The 21,643-nt window shown below is 42.9% G+C and overlaps 2 protein-coding genes across 2 annotated transcripts in view; both read right to left on the minus strand.

The window, feature by feature from the left end:
• Nucleotides 1–589: 589 nt before the first annotated feature.
• On the minus strand, nucleotides 590–3,928 carry LOC306967083 (protein S100-A1-like). The gene is made up of 3 exons (XM_079561992.1): nucleotides 3,878–3,928; nucleotides 1,837–1,997; nucleotides 590–1,207 (listed from the first exon to the last, which is right to left on the minus strand). Exons 2-3 carry the CDS (start codon nucleotides 1,987–1,989, stop codon nucleotides 1,079–1,081), a joined length of 282 nt encoding a protein of 93 aa, XP_079418118.1. The 5' UTR covers nucleotides 1,990–1,997; nucleotides 3,878–3,928; the 3' UTR covers nucleotides 590–1,078.
• Nucleotides 3,929–9,917: 5,989 nt separating this feature from the next.
• LOC306966757 (uncharacterized protein) overlaps nucleotides 9,918–21,643 on the minus strand; it is a gene marked incomplete at its 5' end in the record, with an annotated part of 54,873 nt that continues 43,147 nt past the window's right edge. Inside the window, 3 exons of the mRNA XM_079561571.1 lie at nucleotides 9,918–10,238; nucleotides 10,844–11,034; nucleotides 13,045–13,180. Of these exons, the coding sequence (XP_079417697.1) occupies nucleotides 10,038–10,238; nucleotides 10,844–11,034; nucleotides 13,045–13,180 (528 nt within the window). The 3' untranslated portion in view covers nucleotides 9,918–10,037. The remainder of the gene's footprint in view (nucleotides 10,239–10,843; nucleotides 11,035–13,044; nucleotides 13,181–21,643) is intronic.

The following is a 21,643-nucleotide window of genomic DNA, read 5'->3' on the forward strand; positions in this document are numbered from 1 at the left end:
TCTTCACAATTGGAGCTACACAGGCTAGTGTAGCCCTAAATTGTCGCCCTAATGCCCTGTGTGTAGTGCAGCTATCGGTCACTGTCGAATGGACAATTGCCCAAATGGATGTTTTTTTTAAAATGAAAAACTGAAAAACTGAAACTTAACTTATTCTTGGAATAAATTGCATAAAACGAATGGAACGACTTGCCTCTTTTCAATGAACAAACCTGTGGTCCTTTTGATATCTGTAATTTTACTGAGCTTAAACACCCACCCAGTCAAACATGCTTTTCTCAAAAGTATTATTCCAACAATCTTAGCAACACTGCTTTTATTGGTGTATAGTACTGGATTGTTTGAAAATGCAACTGCCCACACACACAGAACAGCGTCACCTAAACGTGAGATTCAACTTGGTGCTGTTCCGACCGTGCTGTGAAGTTTGGTTTATGGTTTTATTCTCTGAACCAGCGGCAAACACAATGAAAACAAACAGTACACCAAAGACATGACGTTACAAAAACAAGGGGTAGCTTCTATGTGCTTAAATGCCGCTCTTATAAAAAAAGAATTCTACTTTTTATACTCTGCAGAGGGTGAGATTCAGGAGGCCTGCCTACATTCTCAGGAATGTTTGATGAGCTGAGTTACTCCGAAACAAGGAGCATGTACTTTAAGATCAAAAATCAAAGGGAGTGTATCAAAAGCAGAATAAAAATCAAAAGCAAATATCAAATAAAAACAGAGTATAGATCAGTGATCAGAAATGATTGATGAACATTGGAACTCTGATATATGAAATATCGAAATACTGGTATATAAAATCAGTTATAGATCATATGTAAATGAGTGAATAAAAACATGGCAAATATACCAAATGCATTTATTAATGTCAAAGTTGATGTGATGTAAATATGACCTATGAAAAGATGAAATCTATTTACTGCAAAAGCATTTTTTTATTAATTCAAGCAATTAAGCATTATATGCACATCAAACACTGCATACATTTCTGTGACTCTGTGATTGAAACGCCCACTCAGGGTTCCGGGGGCTCAACACACTCAGCCTCTGTTTTTTGACTCCTTCAGACTTAAAAGTAAATGCACAGACATGCCACGGGGATCACCATCATCACAAACTCATGGAAGTTCAGCTGTCCATCATCGTTTTCATCCAGCATATTCATCATCTTCTCAATCTTGGCAGGGTCTTTCGCAGCCTGAAACAAGATGGACACGCTTCTTTAATTCATTTGATGCGGACGTTGCAATATAAATGAACACCTCCTTGTGGTGTAAATATGCCAATTTCCATCACCACAAAGACACAAATACTCATGACATTCATGTGCTAACTTGAGTTCATTGCGTCATCTAAAACTGTGCTGCTGGTCACGGTTAAAGGGATGACTTCAATGTAGATGTTTGAGGAGCCAAAGAGCCTGCTGACGTTGTGACTCCACATCAATCTGACAAGCAGATCATTCAGACCCAGATCCCACAGCGAGAGGAAGAAGTGTAGCTAACGTTTTATCAGCACTGACGATATTGTGGAGAGACCGGCAGCTCTACCACGGCCTGACCGCTTTATCTGAATCTGTGAAGATGTCTTGTTCCTCGTGGTAAAGTTCCACCAAAAACAGGACTGGGGCTCTAAAGTGGGATAAATGACAAAACTGATTATTTCTGAAATGGGAATAATCCACAGGTATCGAGAAAAATGTCCATGTGGAGGTCTGTGTTTGGTTTTTGCTGCTGTAAAGTTTAGTTTAGTTTAGTTTAGTTTTGTTTTGTTTTGTTTAGTTGCTTCATTAAGGATCAACAGCTTATTTCCAAGTGGAATACTCACATCCATGTCCAGTTCCTTTTGCACTAGTTCCTTTAAGTCACGCTTGCTCAGTTTGAATTGGCATTGACCCTGTTCGCAATCCTTGGACGCGTACTCTTGGAACACCGCCTTGAGTTCCCCGATGCACTTGTTGAGCCGGCCCTTAGACGCCATTTTTGGTCCTGCCAGCACAAGCATGAAACGTGAGAAACAACATCAGAAAGGAAAAAAAAAGGAAATGAATGCGTTGCCGAGACAAGTGGTGACAGAAGGGCTGTGTTCACTTTACGGTGCCTCTCAAAAGTACTAATACACTTTGGACTTTTGCACATTTTGTCATGTTTACAACTATAAGCATTTTTTTACGGGGCCTTTTTTTTTACAGAAAGTTCACACACAAGTGACAGACAACTGTGAAGTGAAACCAAAATGATACATGATTCTGTTATTATTCAAAAAAGTGAAAAGTGGGGCGTGCATAAGTATTCAAACAGCATTTTTCTGAGTGCATTAAAGTGCCTTTATAACATTCCTAATGACAGAATGACAGCAGAATGTTCACCTTGTCCTAAACATTAAATACAGGCCACCTGTGTGTAATCTACTCTCAGTATAATTACAGCTGTTCTTTTAGGCCCTCAGAGCTGTGGTCACTAAACAACATCATGAAGGCCAAGGAGCACCAGAGAGGTCAGGGATAAAGCTATGGAGAAGTTTAAAGTTATACAAAGATTTCCCAAGATTTAAACATCTCACGGTGCACTGTTCAATCCATCATTCAGAAATGGAAAGAGTAAAGCACCACTGCAAACTTACCAGGACACGGCCTGGTAAGAATTTTCAATTTCAAATTTTCCTACGGGGACAATAAAGTATACAAACAAACAAACAAACAAATGCAACCAAGTGCCCCAAGATAACTCTGGAGGAGCTGAAGTCCTGCCGCTGAGCTGGGGGAATCTGTACATGGGACAACTATAAGCCATACTCATTCACAAATCTGGCCTTCATGGACGAGTGGCAAGAAGAAAGCCATTACTGAAAGGGAGGTTCCACAAAGTATTAGTTTATGCTGCATGAATACTTATGCACGCCCCACTTTTCGGTTTTCTATTTTTTTTAAAAAACAGAATCATGTATCATTTTGCTTTCACTTCAGTCGTCTGTTACTTGTGTGTACACCTTCAGTAAAAAAATCAAAATAAAATCGTTATGTTTTTGGTTATGAACATGACAAAATGTGCAAAAGTTCAAGGTGTACTAGTACTTTCGAGAGGCACTGTATATGCACTTATTCCCAGTACCTCATTATCAGAAAAACGCGTTGATAGAAAAGTAGTGTGGGTTGTTTCAGAATCAAGCACTGCCGCTCCGCTCCCCGACAGTTAAGGTGACATAAATTACACAGACGGCAGCAGGGCGTTCACACTGGCAGAGGCTCAAATTCCATAACTGGATCTTCCACTTGTGTTCGAATTCAAACCTCTGGCCTCCGCTGCAGTCAGAGGACGCCGGAGAGGCTGCACCCAGGTGGAGAATCACCTGGCGACTGACTGGACCAACAATACTTCCACAACCCCCAACGAGTTTAGGCTGAGGTCAAATTTAGCCACATGGTCACTAGACTTCAGCAACTGCGGAGATGATATGACCGATAAAATGTGCACTTAACCAGATCTATTTCTGAAGATTTTTATTGTATAGAGTTGTGCCATAGGGCCTTAAATGTCATTAAATTGGATTCTAAATGGCGCCAACTCAAAATTACTTGGAACAAAACAACAGTGATCGACTCATTTTTTTGCACAAGTTTATCAGAAATACAGAAATTATGTTTCCCCCCCCCCCCCTAAGCTTTTAGATTTGGCCAAAGCCAAACTGGAGGAAATGCACTCGGTTCAGGCGGATCAAAGAATTTGTGAGAAGCAACATCTGGCGCCAATTTGTCCCTGTAAGTTCAATTTGTGAAAGGCCTAGCTTACATAACACTTTTGTCTTGACTTTGCAAAACCAGAGGCATTTAAATAATACATTTTGACAAAGTAACAACCAGGAGACTTGCCTGCACAGGAGCACACGGAGGAGATGCAGAGGTGAGGAGCTGGCAGTGGCGTCTGAGTGCTCAATCTGTGCGGTTATATGAGCACCACCCACCTGCGCAACCTCTGAAGCCCCGCCTCCGCCAGCTGCACCTGGCCATGTAAGTTCATGAAGAATGTCAGATAACCTCAATAAAGCTCCACAGCCCCACCTATTCCGGTCCTATTACCGGTAGCCTGGCATCCACAATGATCCTCCTGTGTATGTTTACGTGTGTTCGAGATGAGCCAGACGGACGCAGTTGTGAAAGCCGACTGCAGACACACGGTGCATGCCGGTTAGATTTCTGTCCGACTTGCTCCAGACGGGCTCTGATGTCACGGGCACGTGGGGCATGGAAAGATCGTGAGACCCCAACGAGAGCAGCCGACTGGATCAGCCACTGCATCTCTCCAAAGGCAACTTTCATCGCTGGATTCCTGGCCCGGCTCGGCAAGACTGCTTGATTGGCTTGATCTCACATCAACTAAGGGAAGTCTCCATTCTGTATTTCTCTTGTTGCTCTTGCAAATGTGTGTACGTCTCCAAGGGGTCGGATAGGTGGTAATTTGCCTTTGCACTTTCACAGCGTCGCCTACCTTCGCTAGCTTCCTGAGATGCCCAGCTCTGCTCCGAGGCAGAGCAATGGCCGTTTGATTATTCTGATGAGCGCGCTATCACTGCGTAAAGGAAAGTGATACATTCGCGGAGCGACTTGCATCGTTACCGTTTATTATTGAAGTGATTCAGGCTTTAATACACACATTCTTTGCTCGCAGCTTGCTAATACAGCGAGTCTTCCTGTTTATTCGTGACGTCACGGACACACGTCGGAGGGTCGATACCTGGGCGCGTCTGCGGTGTGCTATGAACTGGACTCAAAGGGATTATTGGACTGTCCCTCCTAACGCTAACGAAAAAAGTTGTACTTAAACTACATTCCCTAATTTGTGACAATGTTACGTTTTTCTAGGTTTTCCTTTTTGCTCGTTCTTGCCCTGTCACTATTTTATGTAGGTGACCTGGGTGTAGTACTCAGGAAAACGGATGACTCCCGTCCATTGAATCCGTTTACTTCCCTTTTTCGGGGTGGTACAAAATTGTATGAATCTAAGCAGTTGGACCTGCCTGAGTGTCTTTTGGAAAATGTAAACGATTTGCTATACCTTAGCTGTGTAAAAGCTCTTCAGGATCATTTCACTATGAGCCCTATTTTTTTTTTTTTTTAAATATTTCCATCTTTGGGTCTTAATGCTTTTCATAAGAAATCTCATCTTGTAAGACGGCTTATCTTTCTATTGTTATTGATTTCTGGGAATGTCCCTCCCAATCCAGGGCCTGATAGCACAAGCTTCAGTACTCCTGATGACTTTAAATCTCGAACGGGTCTAGGTTTTATTCATCTAAATGTGCGGAGCATGTTGCCTAAAATGGACATGATCCGTATCTGGGCTATCTCAACTGAAGCCGATGTGATAGTCCTGTCAGAGACTTGGCTAAAAAAGTCAGTGACAGATTCTGATATTTGCATACATGGTTATAATGTCTTCAGGACTGACCGACCAAAAAGGGGCGGTGGCGTAGCCATATATGTAAAATCTAAGTTTAATGCAAGAGTTCTTATATCTCAGTCAATGACCAAGAATTTTGAATTTTTAGCTTTGGATTTGGGGATCTCGGACTCCCTACATATCACTGTGGTTGGTTGCTATAGGGCACCTTCTGCTGAGAGTTGTGCTCTCCCCTCCTTGATTCGGCTTTTGGCTTCCTTAAATTACAAAGAAGTTGTAGTAATTGGGGATCTAAATTGGAATTGGCTGAAACTCATTTCTGATGAATTCAAGTCCTATTGTGATTCTTCAAATCTTTTTCAATTGGTAAGTGCTCCTACAAGACCAAATCTTAAAGACCCAGAAAAATCAACATTGATAGACGTGATTTTAACAAATGCGCCATCCAAATACTCCTCGGCTGCTGTTTTTGCAAATGATATTAGTGACCATTGTGTCATTGCTACTTCAAGAAATACAAAAATACCAAAAACCAAAGCACAAATAATTATAAAGCGAAATAGGAAACGTTTTTCTGAACAAGCTTTTTGTCATGATCTATCTGAATTTGATTGGCATCAAATGAACCAAATGAATGATGTTGAAACTGCCTGGAGCTTCTTCCATCGTGGATTTACAAAAATTCTAAACAAACATGCGCCTATTCGACAATATAAAGTGAAAGGTCGTAATAATGGATGGTTCAGTTCTGATTTAAATGGACTGTTACATGAACGAAATTTAGCATGGGCAAAAGCCAGAAAATCAAATAATGCTACCGATTGGCTTTCTTTCAGGAAACTGCGAAACTCGTGTACAGTTGCTATAAGGAATGCTAAATCTGATCATTTTATTAAACAGACTACAGAAAACCTAAACAACCCTGCAAAATTCTGGAAAACAATCAAATCTTTATCTAAGAGTAAGTCAGGTGTTGAGCTACCACCCACTATAGTGAAAAACTCTTGTAATGTCACTGATGCAGATGAGATGCTTTCGTGTTTTAATGATCATTTTGTTGCTTCTGGGTCATTGTTTGATCCCACAAAAGTCCCACTAAATTCTCACTCCTCATCTGTGAGTGACAAAACGTCATCTCACAGTTGTTCTCTTTGTCCCTTCACAAGTTTGGAAGTATCAAAAGCCCTTAAGCTTCTAGATTCAACTAAATCGGCTGGTCCTGATGATCTTGAACCTTACTTTTTGAAACTTGCAGCAGATATTATTGCTCCACCACTAACAAATCTGTTTAATTTGTCCTTGTCCACAAACAATATTCCGCAAATTTGGAAATCGGCTTACGTTGTACCATTGTTGAAGGGAGGTGATCCCTCTAATCTAAATAACTATCGTCCTATCTCGAAGCTCTCTGTCCTGGCCAAAGTTTTAGAATCTTTAGTCAGTGCCCAACTAAAAGAGTTCCTTACTGCATCTGATGTATTAAGTCCTTTGCAATCAGGATTTCGAAAGCAGCATAGCACTACAACAGCAGCGATGAAAGTTTTAAATGACATAATGGAATCTTTAGATAAAAAGCAACATTGTGCCGCCCTCTTTGTTGACCTCTCGAAAGCTTTCGACACAGTGAATCATTCTGTACTAAGCAAAAAGTTACAGAAAATTGGATTGTCAAGCCACACTGTTGGATGGTTTGAAAATTATCTGACAAGAAGGACACAATGTGTAAAGGTCCAAAATAAAAAATCAGGTCCCCTAAAAGTATCTTCCGGTGTACCCCAGGGCTCGATCCTTGGGCCACTTCTTTTTATTATTTATATAAATGATTTAGACAATGCAGTCAAAAATGCAAATTTGCACTTCTACGCAGATGATACTGTTTTATATACACCTTCAGCAGATCTTGCAATAACACAACTGCAAATTGGTTTTAATCAATTACAGGATGCTTTTTATCATTTAAAATTAGTTTTAAATGCAGATAAGACAAAATACATGGTGTTCTCACACAGAAAATCATCTTCTCAGACCGTGCCTCCCATCATTTCAAATGAGGGGCATCAAATCCAACTAGTAACTGAATATAAATATCTTGGAATTTTAATTGATGATTGTTTATCTTCTAAGCCCCATATTAAAAAACTGATGCACCGATTAGAATTAAAACTCGGGTTCTACTTTCGTATTAAGTCTTGCTTATCATTTGAAGCCCGAAAGAAACTTGTGAATGCTACTTTTATGCCTGTTTTGGACTATTGTGACGTTATATTTATGAATGCCTCCACAGATTCTTTGCGTGCTTTGGACACAGTGTATCATGGAGCTTTGCGCTTTGTTACAAACATGAGGTCGTTGACTCATCACTGCGTTCTTTACGCCCGGGTGGGCTGGTCGTCTTTGTCATTTCGTAGATTGAAACATTGGTATCTTTTGATTTATAAATGTATTGCTGGACTTGTCCCTCCGTATCTGCAGCAGCTCACTGAGCTGAGGAGCAACAGCAGCTCCAGCCTGCGCTCTCAGGACCTTCTCTTGCTCTCTGTGCCCAGGGTGCAAACAGAACTGGGTAAAAAGGGCTTTAGATTTGCTGCTCCACATTCTTGGAATGAGCTACAGAAGGAGTTTCAGTTAAAGGAACTTGTAACACTTCATACTTTTAAATCACTATTGAAAAATCTAGAAACAAAGTCTTTTACATGTAGCTGTTTTATCTGAGTGTATTATCTTGATTTAATTATGCAATGTTTATTTGTGATTATGTGTGTAAAATTGTAACTTGTATGTAAATCTGTTCCCCTGCATCTTGGCCAGGACACTCTTGAAAAAGAGATTTTTAATCTCAATGAGTTTTATCCTGGATAAATAAAGGACAAATAAAATTAAAAAAAACTGCAGCGGCTCCACAGCCCCGTGCATGATGGGAAAACGCCCACCTGTCTGCGGCTCACGCTCAGGTGATTGGATACGAGTCTGCTGTGATCAGAAATGGGCTCCTCGCCCCCTCCCCTCTCCTCAGAGCAACACGTTAGATCTGAACAAATAAATGACTGAATCTATTAAATGGGGGGTATTATGCAAAATCGACTTTTTCAAGCTTTACATCATGTTATTATGTCATTCCCTCATTAAAAACATGCCTGAAGTGTTGCCTTGCTCTAGACTGGTTTTACCAAACCCTCGTACTCATTTCGTTTCTTACAAGGGTCTGGATCTTCACAATTGGAGCTACACAGGCTAGAGTATCTCCCATCTAAATTGTTGGCCCTAATGCCCTGTGTGTAGTGCAGCTATGGGTCTGGGGTGGGCTTCAGGAACATTGCGAGATGGCAGTGTTGTAGGTGGGAGGTGTGGGTTCCTCACGGGCCAGTACGCGAAGCATGACGTCCCCGCGTGAATGATGGATCCAAAAGCGGTTTGTGGTCTGCTAGTATGCTAGTAAACCAGCGTAGTTTCAGAGTTTAACACTTTATATGCATCTTGAAGGAAACTAGTTCAACCACTTAGAACCTGCGAAAACCTGTACAAACCATTGCTGCTTTGTCTACGCTGAATCCGCTGTCAACTCATGAGTGCTCATGCTGAAGTCTGTCGGTGACAATGGACATGGAGTGTGAAAACTGAAAATCGGTCACTGTCGAATGGACAATTGCCCAAATGGATGTTTTTTTAAAAGATGAAAACCTGAAAAACTGAGAAACTGAAACTTAACTTATTCTTGGAATAAATTGCATAAAACTAATGGAACGACTTGCCTCTTTTCAATGAACAAACCTGTGGTCCTTTTGATATCTGTAATTTTGCTGAACTTTAACACCCACCCGGTCACACATGCTTTTCTCAAAAGTATTATTCCAACAATCTTAATTCCAGCAGCACTGCTTTTATTGGTGTATAGAACTGGATTGTGCGCTGAGGACTAAAATAACCACACTCATTTTGAAAAAGCAACTGCCCACACATGCAGACACAGAACAGCGTCACCTGAACGTGAGATTCAACTTGGTGCTGTTCCGACCGTGCTGTGAAGTTTGGTTTATGGTTTTATTCTCTGAACCAGCGGCAAACGCAATGAAAACAAACAGTACACCAAAGACATGACGTTACAAAAACAAGGGGTAGCTTCTATGTGCTTAAACGCCGCTCTTATAAAAAAATAATTCTACTTTTTATACTCTGCAGAGCGGGAGATTCAGGAGGCCTGCCTACATTCTCAGGAATGTTTGATGAGCTGAGTTACTCCGAAACAAGGAGCATGTACTTTAAGATCAAAAATCAAAGGGAGTGTATCAAAAGCAGAATAAAAATCAAAAGCAAATATCAAATAAAAACAGAGTATAGATCAGTGATCAGAAATGATTGATGAACATTGGAACTCTGGTATATGAAATATCGAAATACTGGTATATAAAATCAGTTATAGATCATATGTAAATGAGTGAATAAAAAAATATACCAAATGCATTTATAAATGTCAAAGTTAACAACAATGTGATGTAAATATGACTTATGAAAAGATGAAATCTATTTACTGCAAAAGCATATTTTATTAATTCAAGCAATGATGATGTTTGATGTGCATTATATGCACATCAAACACTGCATACATTTCTGTGACTCCGTGATTGAAACGCCCACTCAGGGTTCCGGGGGCTCATCATCACACTCAAACTCATCCTCAGCCTCTATATCTATACTCATGAAGAGTTCTATGACCATATTGCACAGACATGCCATGGCGGTCACCAATTCCACAAACTCATGGAAGTCCAGCTGTCCATCACCGTTTTTATCCAGCTCCTCCATCATCTCCTCAATCTTGGCAGGGTCTTTCATGTCCTGAAACAAGATGGACACACTTCTTTAATTCATTTGATGCGGACATTGCAATATAAATGAACACCTCCTTGTGGTGTAAATATGCCAATTTCCATCACCACAAAGACACAAATACTCATGACATTCACGTGCTAACTTGAGTTCATTGCGTCATCTAAAACTGTGCTGCGGGTCACGGTTAAAGGGATGACTTCAATTTAGATGTTTGAGGAGCCAAAGAGCCTGCTGACGTTGTGACTCCACATCAATCTGGCAAGCAGTTCATTCAGACCCAGATCCCACAGCGAGAGGAAGAAGTGTAGCTAACGTTTTATCAGCACTGACGATATTGTGGAGAGACCGGCAGCTCTACCACGGCCCGACCGCTTTATCTGAATCTGTGAAGATGTCTTGTTCCTCGTGGTAAAGTTCCACCAAAAAGAGGACTGAGGCTCTAAAGTGGGATAAATGACAAAACGGATTATTTCTGAAATGGGAATAATCCACAGGTATCGAGGAAAATGTCCATGTGGAGGTCTGTGTTTGGCTGCTGCTGTAAAGTTAGTTTAGTTTTGTTTAGTTGCTTCATTAAGGATCAACAGCTTATTTCCAAGTGGAATACTCACATCCATGTCCAGTTCCTTTTGCACTAGTTCCTTGAATTCACGCTTGCTCAGTTTGAGTTGGTCCACACACGCATCCTTGCCACAGGACTTCTCTTGACCCTGTTCGCAATCCTTGGACGCGTACTCTTGGAACACCGCCATGAGTTCCCCGATGCCATTGGTGAGCCGGGCCTTAGACGCCGTTTTTGGTCCTGCCGGCACAAGCATGAAACGTGAGAAACAACATGAATCAGTACATGGGACAACTATAAGTCGTACTCTACACAAATCTGGCCTTCATGGACGAGTGGCAAGAAGAAAGCCGTTACTGAAAGGGAGGTTCCACAAAGTATTAGTTCATGCTGCATGAATACTTATGCAGGCCCCACTTTTCTATTATTTTTTTTTAAATAAAAGAATCATGTAGGATTTTGCTTTCACTTCAGTCGTCTGTTTCCTGTGTGTACACCTTCAGTAAAAAAAAAATCTAAATAAAATCTTTATGTTTATGGTTCTAAACATGACAAAATGTCCGAAAGTTCAAGGTGTATTAGTACTTTCGAGAGGCACTGTATATGTACTTCCCAGTACCTCATTATCATAGAAAAGTAGTGTGGGTTGTTTCAGAATCAAGCACTGCCGCTCCGCTCCCCGACAGTTAAGGTGACATAAAGTACACAGACGGCAGCAGGGCGTGCACACTGGCAGAGGAGGCTCAAATTCCATAACAGGAGCTTCAAATTCTCCCCTCCTGGAACCGTCACCTTAACGTGGTGGAGGGGTTTGAGCACCCGAATGATCCTGGAGCTCTGTTGTCGGGGGCTTCGTGCCCCTGGTAGGGTCTCCCATGGCAAACAGGTCCTATAGGTGACGGGTCAGACAAAGAACGGTTCAGAAGCCCCTTATGAGAGACCAACAGGCCCAGTTTAAATCGTGAGGCCGTCCTTCTGTGGACCCACCACCTGCAGGAGGAGCCATAGGGGCTGGTGCATTGTGATTTGGGCACCAACAAAAGCTGCCCCATTACCCGGCAATGGAAAAGTGGAAGAAAATGGATGGATGGATGGATGGATGGATGGATGGAGCTTCAAATTCCAATTTATTGTTTTAGCTGCATAAATAAGGGAATACAGGAGGAATCTACCTGGAGTTTTGTTTCATTTGCGCGAGCAATTGAGTCTGTCTCTGGGTGTTTGTGGGTGTGAGCAGCAGGAGAAAGAATGCAGGCCTTATTCATTGAAAATCTACATCTACAAGTCTTAAATGGACGTGTCAGGATAGAGAATGGGGCAGTGGTCAACCTATACCATAACATGGCATAATCTGGAAATGTAAGAAAAAATGCATCAGGGACACCATTTTAAACGCGAGAATGGAATTGATTAGAACGGTTTCTTTAAGATAAGATAAGATAAACCTTTACATTGACATGATTCCACTGGTAGCCATGTGCTGGAGCTGTCTGTGTAGTATTACTCCGCCCGTCAGCTGGGGGCACCGTATAAAAAGGCACAGCCTTCCTGCGTTCGACCTCTGACCCCTTGTTCTTGCGGCTGTCCGCCTGGTGTGGAGGTGGTGTAGCCTCAGGCTCTTGTGAGCAGGTAAAAAGTTTTTCTTTAGTGTAGCTCTAGACTGGTTTTGCCAAACCCTCGTACTCATTTCGTTTCTTACAAGGGTCTGGATCTTCACAATTGAGCCCTGTTATCAGGTGGGAGAGGTGAACGCCTTTGAAACGATTGGATCTGATTTTCACTAGCCTTTGGTCGTGACGTATGTAATGCGCCCGAGTGAGTGTAGCAGTGATCTTAACTCTTGGGGGCATTTCTTGCGCATTCCAAGGCTTCAATTTAAATTTTTGGATATTTGGGAGACGAGCCAGAACAATTTGAAGAGCTTCCATTACTTTCGTATCCACCGACATTGCTAAACTACAACCAGCAAATGAAGCCCAAATGCTTGACGTCACTTACAACACCCGCCTCCCCCATTGGCTGAATTGTACTTTGAAATTCAACCGATGTAACGCGGCCACTGAGATCAGAGCCAGACGTACATGTAGGGAAATTAGAATTGACCGGAGTTTGCGGATGGCCAGGCTAGAGTATCTCCCATCTAAATTGTTCGCCCTAATGCCCTGTGTGTAGTGCAGCTATGGGTCTGGGGTGCACTTCAGGAACATTGCGAGATGGCGGTGTTGTAGGTGGGAGGTGTGGGTTCCTTACGGGCCTGTACGTTACGCGTGACGCCACATGCCATGCCGGTCCCCAATTTCACAAACTCATAGAAGTCCAGCTGTCCATCCCCGTCGTCATCCAGCTCCTTCATCATCTCCTCAATCTTGGCAGGGTTTTTCGCTTCCTGAAACAAGATGGACACACTTCTTTAATTCATTTGATGCGGACATTGCAATATAAATGAACACCTCCTTGTGGTGTAAATATGCCAATTTCCATCACCACAAAGACAAGTGCCAGTTGCATACTCATGTCATTCATGTGCTAACTTGAGTTCATTGCGTCATCTAAAACTGTGCTGCTGGTCACGGTTAAAGGGATGACTTCAATGTAGATGTTTGAGTAGCCAAAGAGCCTGCTGACGTTGTGACTCCACATCAATCTGACAAGCAGTTCATTCAGACCCAGATCCCACAGCGAGAGGAAGAAGTGACATCACCAAGTGTATATGCTCCCACTTGGTGATGTCATCAGGAGACATGGAGTCAACTTTCACAGTTATGCTGATGATACACAGTTATACATCTCCATGTCTCCTGATGACACCAGGCCAATGGATGCACTTTTTAACTGCATTTTAGATATCAAATCCTGGATGGCAGAAAACTTTCTCCAGCTTAACCAGGACAACTGAAGTTTTAGTCATCGGTCCTGAGGCCCAGAGAGAGAAACTTTTACCCAAACTACAGTCACTGTCTTTTAATCCTTCCTCACAGGTGAAGAACCTGGGCGTGATCTTTGACTCTGAGCTGACTTTTATTCCACACATTCAAAATATCACAAAGATAGGTTTTTACCATCTAAAGAACATAGCCAGAGTCCGCCCCATTCTCTCTCGGGCCAACACGGAGACGCTAATGCATGCTTTTATCACCAGTCGTATCGACTACTGTAATGCCCTGCTTTCTGGTCTTCCTAAAAAGACTATCTCAGGTTTACAACTCTTACAAAATTCAGCAGCTCGTGTCCTGACGAAGACCAGGAGGCGGGACCACATTACACCGGTTTTAGAATCGCTGCATTGGCTCCCCGTGTGTTTCAGGATCGATTTTAAAGTTCTTTTAATGGTTTTTAAATGTCTTAATGGTCTTGGTCCTTCTTATCTTTCAGAACTGCTTTTACCCTATGAACCTTCTCAGCCCCTTCGCTCCTCTGGCAGAGGTCCCCTTGTTATTCCTAAAGTCAACAAAAAGACTTATGGTGAGGCGTCTTTCCAGTATTACGGCCCTCGCCTCTGGAACGACCTGAGGAGGAGCTCAGGGCTGCAGAGAACGTTCAAGTTTTTAAGAGCAGGCTCAAGACCCACCTTTTTAGCTTAGCTTTTAGCTGATTTCTACTTACTTATTTATTCAGTTATTTTTATTATTTATTTATTTATGTTTATAATTATCTTATTATACTAGTTTTTAGTTAGTTTTATATATATATATGTTTTTATTATTCTAATGTTATTATTTGCGTATTGCATTTTTGCATTTTTAGAATTTCCAGTGTTTCCTCTGAGGGAGCCCTCTGCCCCGGGAGCGGTGGTCGGCTGTGGCTGTGTGGGCACTGTCCTCTGGGTGCCCGGACGGAGGTGTGGCGCTTCTGCTGCACCTCCGCTGGGTGTCCGGTGGTGGTGCCCTGTGGCTGTGGCTGATGTACCGCTCCCGGTGCAGACGGCTCCTCTGATGGCATTTCCTTACCTGGTTCATCTGTACCCAGACTCAGCACTACGTCCATTACCTCATCGTGTGTGTGTGTGTGTGGCTGTGTGTGTGTGTGTGGCTATGGGGAGGGGGGTGGGGAGAGCAGTGTTGTCTGTTTGGAAGAGTGGGTGGTTTGGTGGGCTTGAACTGCTTTTAATCTGTAAAGCACTTTGTGTTACAACCTTGTATGAAAAGCGCTTTATAAATAAAGTTTTGATTGATTGATTGATTGATTGATTGAACGTTTTATCAGCACTGACGATATTGTGGAGAGACCGGCAGCTCTACCATGGCCCGACCGCTTTATCTGAATCTGTGAAGATGTCTTGTTCCTCGTGGTAAAGTTCCACCAAAAAGAGGACTGGGGCTCTAAAGTGGGATAAATGACAAAACGGATTATTTCTGAAATGGGAATAATCCACAGGTATCGAGAAAAATGTCCATGTGGAGGTCTGTGTTTGGTTTTTGCTGCTGTAAAGTTAGTTTAGTTTAGTTTAGTTGCACCATTATGGATCAACAGCTTATTTCCAAGTGGAATACTCACATCCATGTCCAGTTCCTTTTCCACTAGTTCCTTGAATTGACGCTTGCTCAGTTTGAGTTGGTCCACACACGCATCCTTGCCACAGGACTTCTCTTGACCCTGTTCGCAATCCTTGGCCGCGTACTCGTAGAACACCGCCATGAGTTGCCCGATGCACTTGGTGAGCCGGGTATTACACTCCATTTTTGGTCCTGCCAGCACAAGCATGAAACGTGAGAAACAACATCAGAAAGAAAAAAAAAAAAGGAAATGAATGCGTTGCCGAGACAAGTGATGACAGAAGGGCTGTTCAGTTTACGGTGCGTCTCGAAAGTACTAATACACTTTGGACTTTTGCACATTTTGTCATGTTTACAACCAGGGCTGGACTGGCCATCGGGAGATTCGGGAGTTTTCCCAGTGGGCCAGTTGGGCTAGTCAGACCGAGATAAGGCCCATTATACCTTTCATCGGCCCACAATTAGCGGGAAAAGCCATTAGAGTATCTATCTTTACATAGATGCAATTACACAACTCCTCCTATAAAGGGATGTGACGCCTTTTATACCCCTCAGGTGGCACGCTTTATTGAGTCATGGTTCCCGGATAATCTCGCATAATGAGCAATGGGACTCTGGGACATTGAATATGAATATGAATCTTTTTTTAGAGGGCCGGTCTTGACCCAAAAGTCCCGGAAAGTTCACACACAAGTAACAGACAACTGTGAAGTGAAAGCAAAATGATACATGATTCTGTTATTATTCAAAAAAGTGAAAAGTGGGGCGTGCATAAGTATTCATACAGCATTTTGAGTGCATTAAATTGCCTTTATAACATTCCTAATGACTCCAGAATGTTCACTCCTTGGCCTAACCATTAAATAGAGGCCACCTGTGCGTAATCTACTCTCAGTATAATTACAGCTGTTCTTTTAGGCCCTCAGAGCTGTGGTCACTAAACATCATGAAGGCCAAGGAGCTCCAGAGAGGTCAGGGATAAAGCTGTGGAGAAGTTTAAAGCAGCGTTAAGTTATACAAAGATTTCCCAAGATTTAAACATCTCACGGTGCAACTGTTCAATCCATCATTCAGAAATGGAAAGAGTAAAGCACCACTGCCAACTTGCCAGGACACGGCCTGGTAAGAAATTTCAATTTCAAATTTTCCTACGGGGACAATAAAGTATACAAACAAACAGACGAAAAAAATGCAACCAAATGCCCCATGTTAACTCTGGAGGAGCTGAAGTCCTGCCGCTGAGCTGGGGGAATCTGTACATGGGACAACTATAAGTCGTATCTACACAAATCTGGCCTTCATGGACGAGTGGAAGAAGAAAGCCATTACTGAAAGGGAGGTTCCACAAAGTATTAGTTCATGCTGCATGAATACTTATGCACGCCCCACTTTTCACTTTTCTATTCAGAATCAGGCACCGTATATGTACTTATTCCCAGTACCTTATTATCAGAAAAACGCGTTCATAGAAAAGTAGTGTGGAATCAAGCACTGCCGCTCCGCTCCCCAACAGTTAAGGTGACATAAAGTACACAGACGGCAGCAGGGCGTTCACACTGGCAGAGGCTCAAATTCCATAACTGGATCTTCCACTTGTGTTTGATTTCAAACCACTGGCCAACGCTGCAGTCAGAGGACGCCGGAGAGGCTGCACCCAGGTGGAGAATCACCTGGCGACTGACTGGACCAACAATACTTCCACAACCCCCAACGAGTTTAGGTCAAATTTAGCCACACATTGTCCCTGTAAGTTCAATTTGTGAAAGGCCTAGTTTCTTTAGTCTTGACTTTGCAAAACCAAAAGGCACTTAGATAATCAATTTTGACGAAGTGACAACCAGGAGACTTGCCTGCACAGGAGCACACGGAGGAGATGCAGAGGTGAGGAGCTGGCAGTGGCGTCTGAGTGCTCAATCTGTGCGGTTATATGAGCACCACCCACCTGCGCAACCTCTGAAGCCCCGCCTCCGCCAGCTGCACCTGGCCATGTAAGGTCATGAAGAACGTCAGATAATCTCAATAAAGCTCCACAGCCCCACCTATTCCGGTCCTATAACCGGTAGCCTGGCATCCACAATGATCCTCCTGTGTATGTTTACGTGTGTTTGAGATGAGCCAGACGGACGCAGTTTTGAAAGCCGACTGCAGACGCACGGTGCATGCCGGTTAGATTTCTGTCCGACTTGCTCCAGATGGGCTCTGATGTCACGGGCACGTGGGGCATGGAAAGATCGTGAGACCCTAACGAGAGCAGCCGACTGGATCAGCCACTGCATCTCTCCAAAGGCAACTGCAGCGGCTCCGCGGCCCCGTGCATGATGGGAAAACGCCCACCTGTCCTCGGCTCACGCTCAGGTGATTGGATACGAGTGTGCTGTGATCAGAAACGTGCTCCTCGCCCCCTCCCCTCTCCTCAGAGCAATACGTTAGATCTGAACAAATAAACTATGACTGAATCTATTAAATGGGGGGTATTATGCAAAATCGACTTTTTCAAGCTTTACATCATGTTATTACGTCATTCCCTCATTAAAAACATGCCTGAAGTGTTGCACATTCACGTATTTTAGAGTAATCTCTAAAAAAAAACTCTGATGGCGGCCATTTTAGGGAAAGGTTTGCCTGAGTCCTCCTAGGAACGCCCCCACCTCCTGGAGACGCCTCCGAGCTTTCGTCACCAGCCGAGTAACCAACCACTGCTCCTCAGCAGAACCCCCTCCCCACTGATGCCACAGACAGCGTGTGGAGGGGGCGTGTCGGAAAAATATGTTGTCAAGATCAACACTGCTTGGGCCCGATCTTGTGCATCATAACGGAGACGATAGCGTGACATTTTGCGCTCAGTAGGAGCACTTTGTGATCTTGCCACTCCAGACTTAGCGCATTTAAGTGGGTGGAGACACACATTTTCCTCCAACCAGATCGACTCCGCGTCCAGGAGAGTGGTTGTGTGGGCTGAACATGTGCTTTTGTTTTGCTTCGCGTTCACGTCAAGTGCGAGCCGATCCGCGCCACAGCGGACGCTGTAGCTCTTTTTTTTCTCGAGACGTGGACATCGTTTAGCTCACGATGGGGTAAATAAAGTTTTTAGTTTGACCTGTGAGAGCCTAAGGCTTAAGAAAGAACGCAAGAGAGCGCAATGTAAACGAGGAAGTGAATGTCAGCCGTGTTTTCATCAGTGCAGTCTCCTCCTCTTGTGACGCCCCCTCACAGGTGGCGGAGGCGAATGGCAAATTTAGCGCCGCCACTCGGAAAATAATTCGCCAAGAGCCTGCGCCGCCCCGTGCGCCGCCATAAGATCTGGCCCCTTGCCACTTCGTGGTTGTCATGTCTCCTACTGGTCTATTTTGTATTTTGTATTTTTTTTTTTTTTCTGGCATTCTTCATCTTTTTGCTGTTATCCCTTTGTGGCTACGTATTATCTGTCTCTTCTGTATGCGTTCCTCGGTTTTCTGTTACCCCTCGCTGTCTTTTAATTGTGTGTGTTTTGTTATGTCTGTACCTTACTCGTGTACCAAAGTGCGTCTATTTTTCTGTGTTGCAGTTTATGCCCCCACGGCATAATATTGTCCACATGCACAGTTACTAAATAAAAAATAAAAAAATCCTCAGCAGAACCCCCTCCCCACTGATGCCACAGACAGCGTGTGGAGGGGGCGTGTCGGAAAGAGTCAGAGGTTCTTAAAGAGACAGAGGCCTATTTCAAGACATTCACTACAGCCATTTTGAAAGAGCAATTTTATACAAGGCAGTTATTCTAATTTACTGCATTTACAGACCAACAGCCGCTATAGACTGGTGCTATGTGATTGAAAAAAGCATAATACCCCCTCTTTAAAGTTACGTATCGCCCCTAAAATAGAGCTCATGTTTGATGCTTTTCAGAACAAACTAATGATTTAAAAGGACGTACTTTATCTCACAAACTTGAACAAACAAACAAATGGGAAAGTTTTCTCTGATGAAGAATGATGTCTCTGGAGTAAAGGGGGTGAATGACTTTCATTTAGGATAAACTTTAAATGATCGCGATATCTGAAGGAGACGCTGCGTGATCTGAGGCCGCCCTCGTCGTTCTCTGCATGTGGAGCGGTCGGATGGGCTTCTGACTTTTTTCTCCGCCCCCATCTCGAACACACCTATCTATACACGGAAGATATCAGTCTGGGCAGGGAGCAGGGGCGGTGCCAGGGGCGGTGCCAGGGGGGTGCTTAAAGGAACAGGCCACCGTTTTTACGTACTGAGATATGTTCTTACATGAGCTTAGACGAGTTGATACGTACCTGCCTGGTCTTTGTGTGTGCACTCAGTTAAAAGACCAAAGATGTTGTTAGCATTTGGCCTCTCCCAATGTATTCCTATGGCTCCAAATGTGGGGAAGTTAGAAGTGACCACGCTCTTCCACGGACACAAAGACCAGACAGGTACGTATCAACTCGTCTAAGCTCAGCTACTCCACCCATCTGACCATCCAGGGTTACACGGCGCTCATCAGTGAACAAGACTGTTTGAAAATGAGTCCTCATGTATTTCTGAGCCTCTGCAGCCGTTTCTGTTCATGAACATTCAATGAACCGTTTAGGGGAGGCCCGGATAGAAGGTTTATGCACAACTGCAGCCTCTGGAGGGTCCTACACGTTGATGTCCGGGAGACTCCAGAGGCACCAGCAGCTTCAAATACCTGTCTGCTGCTTTGTAGCTGCTGTTCTATTCATCTTATGTATTTGTCTGGCTGAAACCGTCCTTATTGTGCCTTTATCTGCACAAACCCGTGTGAATCAGCCACAAATCTCTTAACAGTACGATGATTGAGCTTAATCTTTCATGAAATATCAAAGGTTTTCATACCTAGACCAAGGCATTCAACTATTCCACGCTTTTCATCAGCAGAGAGATCGTTTTTCTTTCCCATATTGCTTGAAAATGAAGGTTTTTCAGTAGTTTTTTTTCCCTTAAAACTAATCACCACAGGCCTCTGAGATTGATGTCAGTGATTCAAAGAGCCCTGAGACACAGTACCATCCATGAGTTTCATTGAATTTTTTTTTTTTACCCTTTGATACTGAAGTACAATTTGCATAATCATTTGGAACGCGGTGCATTACAGTCGTTCACTAAATTTGCTCAATGAGCTGAAGTTAGACTCGATGCAGCGACATTAGCGCGGCTGAACCTAAAGCACAAGAACATATAATTACATAATTACTTTTATTATGGACATTTCTGCCCCTCTTACACGTTTTTCAAGTACAATGTGGTCAATAGAACAATCCAAAGAAGGCTTCCACATATTCCATAGCAACGGTTAGAAAGTCCTTTATAGCTGTTGTCCCATGTTATTTTCCAAACTGGTTTTAGCCAAAGGATCTGTCAGGACTTATTCTATAGACCGTATAATTGTCTTGAGAACAAAACAAACAAAAAAAGGAAATATATAAATAACTTTAATCATGTAAAATGTTTCTGTGTTGGTGAATAAACCGACATTACTGTTACAAGTAAACACCCTATTTAATTTGAACATGTTCACCTCATATCTAGGGACTCAGGTGATCCACGTTTGTGAAATATTTACAACAAATAAAGATCCTACTTGCACCGCCTTGTGCTGCTTGTGGCATTTAAGGTGTCTTTTTAATGATACTTTTATGAGGAACCTGAAACAACCTGTCCACAGCCAAGAACTTGCCTAAGGCCTATAATTACTGCATTAACATGGCTACAACAAGTTCAAAAAGGTGCATTTGTTTCATACAAGCTCTAAAAGAATTTGTTCAACTTTTCATTTTTCTGTCCGTTTCTTTTTCTTTTGGCTGTGACATGTCCTGTAAGGTCTAATCGTGTCTCCAGACCACACCTTGGCAGAGAGACAAAGCCCACAAAGTGTCTGTGCCTTGTCTTTACAAGCAGTGAAATCAAGCCTGAAAGTTGATTTTTAGGTTCACCTGTCTCTAGTCCATGCAGTGTATTAGTTGTATTAGTACTTGGATTATGGACAGAAAAATAACTGATGTCATCGGGATGATCAACACGCTAGAAAAGGATGACAAACTGAAAGTGTTTTGGCATGTTTTGCACGGGACACAGCGTTGATTTCCGTTCGTTGGGTCTCTCTCCGGTTTTTGAATTTGTATTATTCATGTGTCTGTGTGTTTGCGTAATAAGGGAGCGATAGAAAATAGTTATAAAGTATTATTGGAAAAATACATTGCTGGGAAATGTAAATGAATCCCTGTGTAAAATGTGTCTGCAATGGTGAATTTACCTCATATCTAGGGACACAGGTAAGCCCTGTTTGTGAAATACAGTGGGAGGAAAACACACATTTCCTACATTTCTGCCTAAATTGGACATAA

The sequence above is a fragment of the Gobius niger genome (genome assembly GCF_951799975.1).
Source record: "Gobius niger genome assembly, chromosome: 8".
NCBI classification, from domain to species: Eukaryota; Metazoa; Chordata; class Actinopteri; order Gobiiformes; family Gobiidae; genus Gobius; species Gobius niger.

What these genes read in the sequence shown, in the direction of transcription:
- LOC306967083 (XM_079561992.1), bottom strand. Translation starts at nt 1,989, where the DNA reads ATGGCGTCTAAGGGCCGGCTCAACAAGTGCATCGGGGAACTCAAGGCG. An exon ending in AAAAGGAACTGGACATGGAT is followed by an intron (nt 1,208 to 1,836) that starts GTGAGTATTCCA and finishes ATCTTGTTTCAG; the next exon opens with GCTGCGAAAGACCCTGCCAA.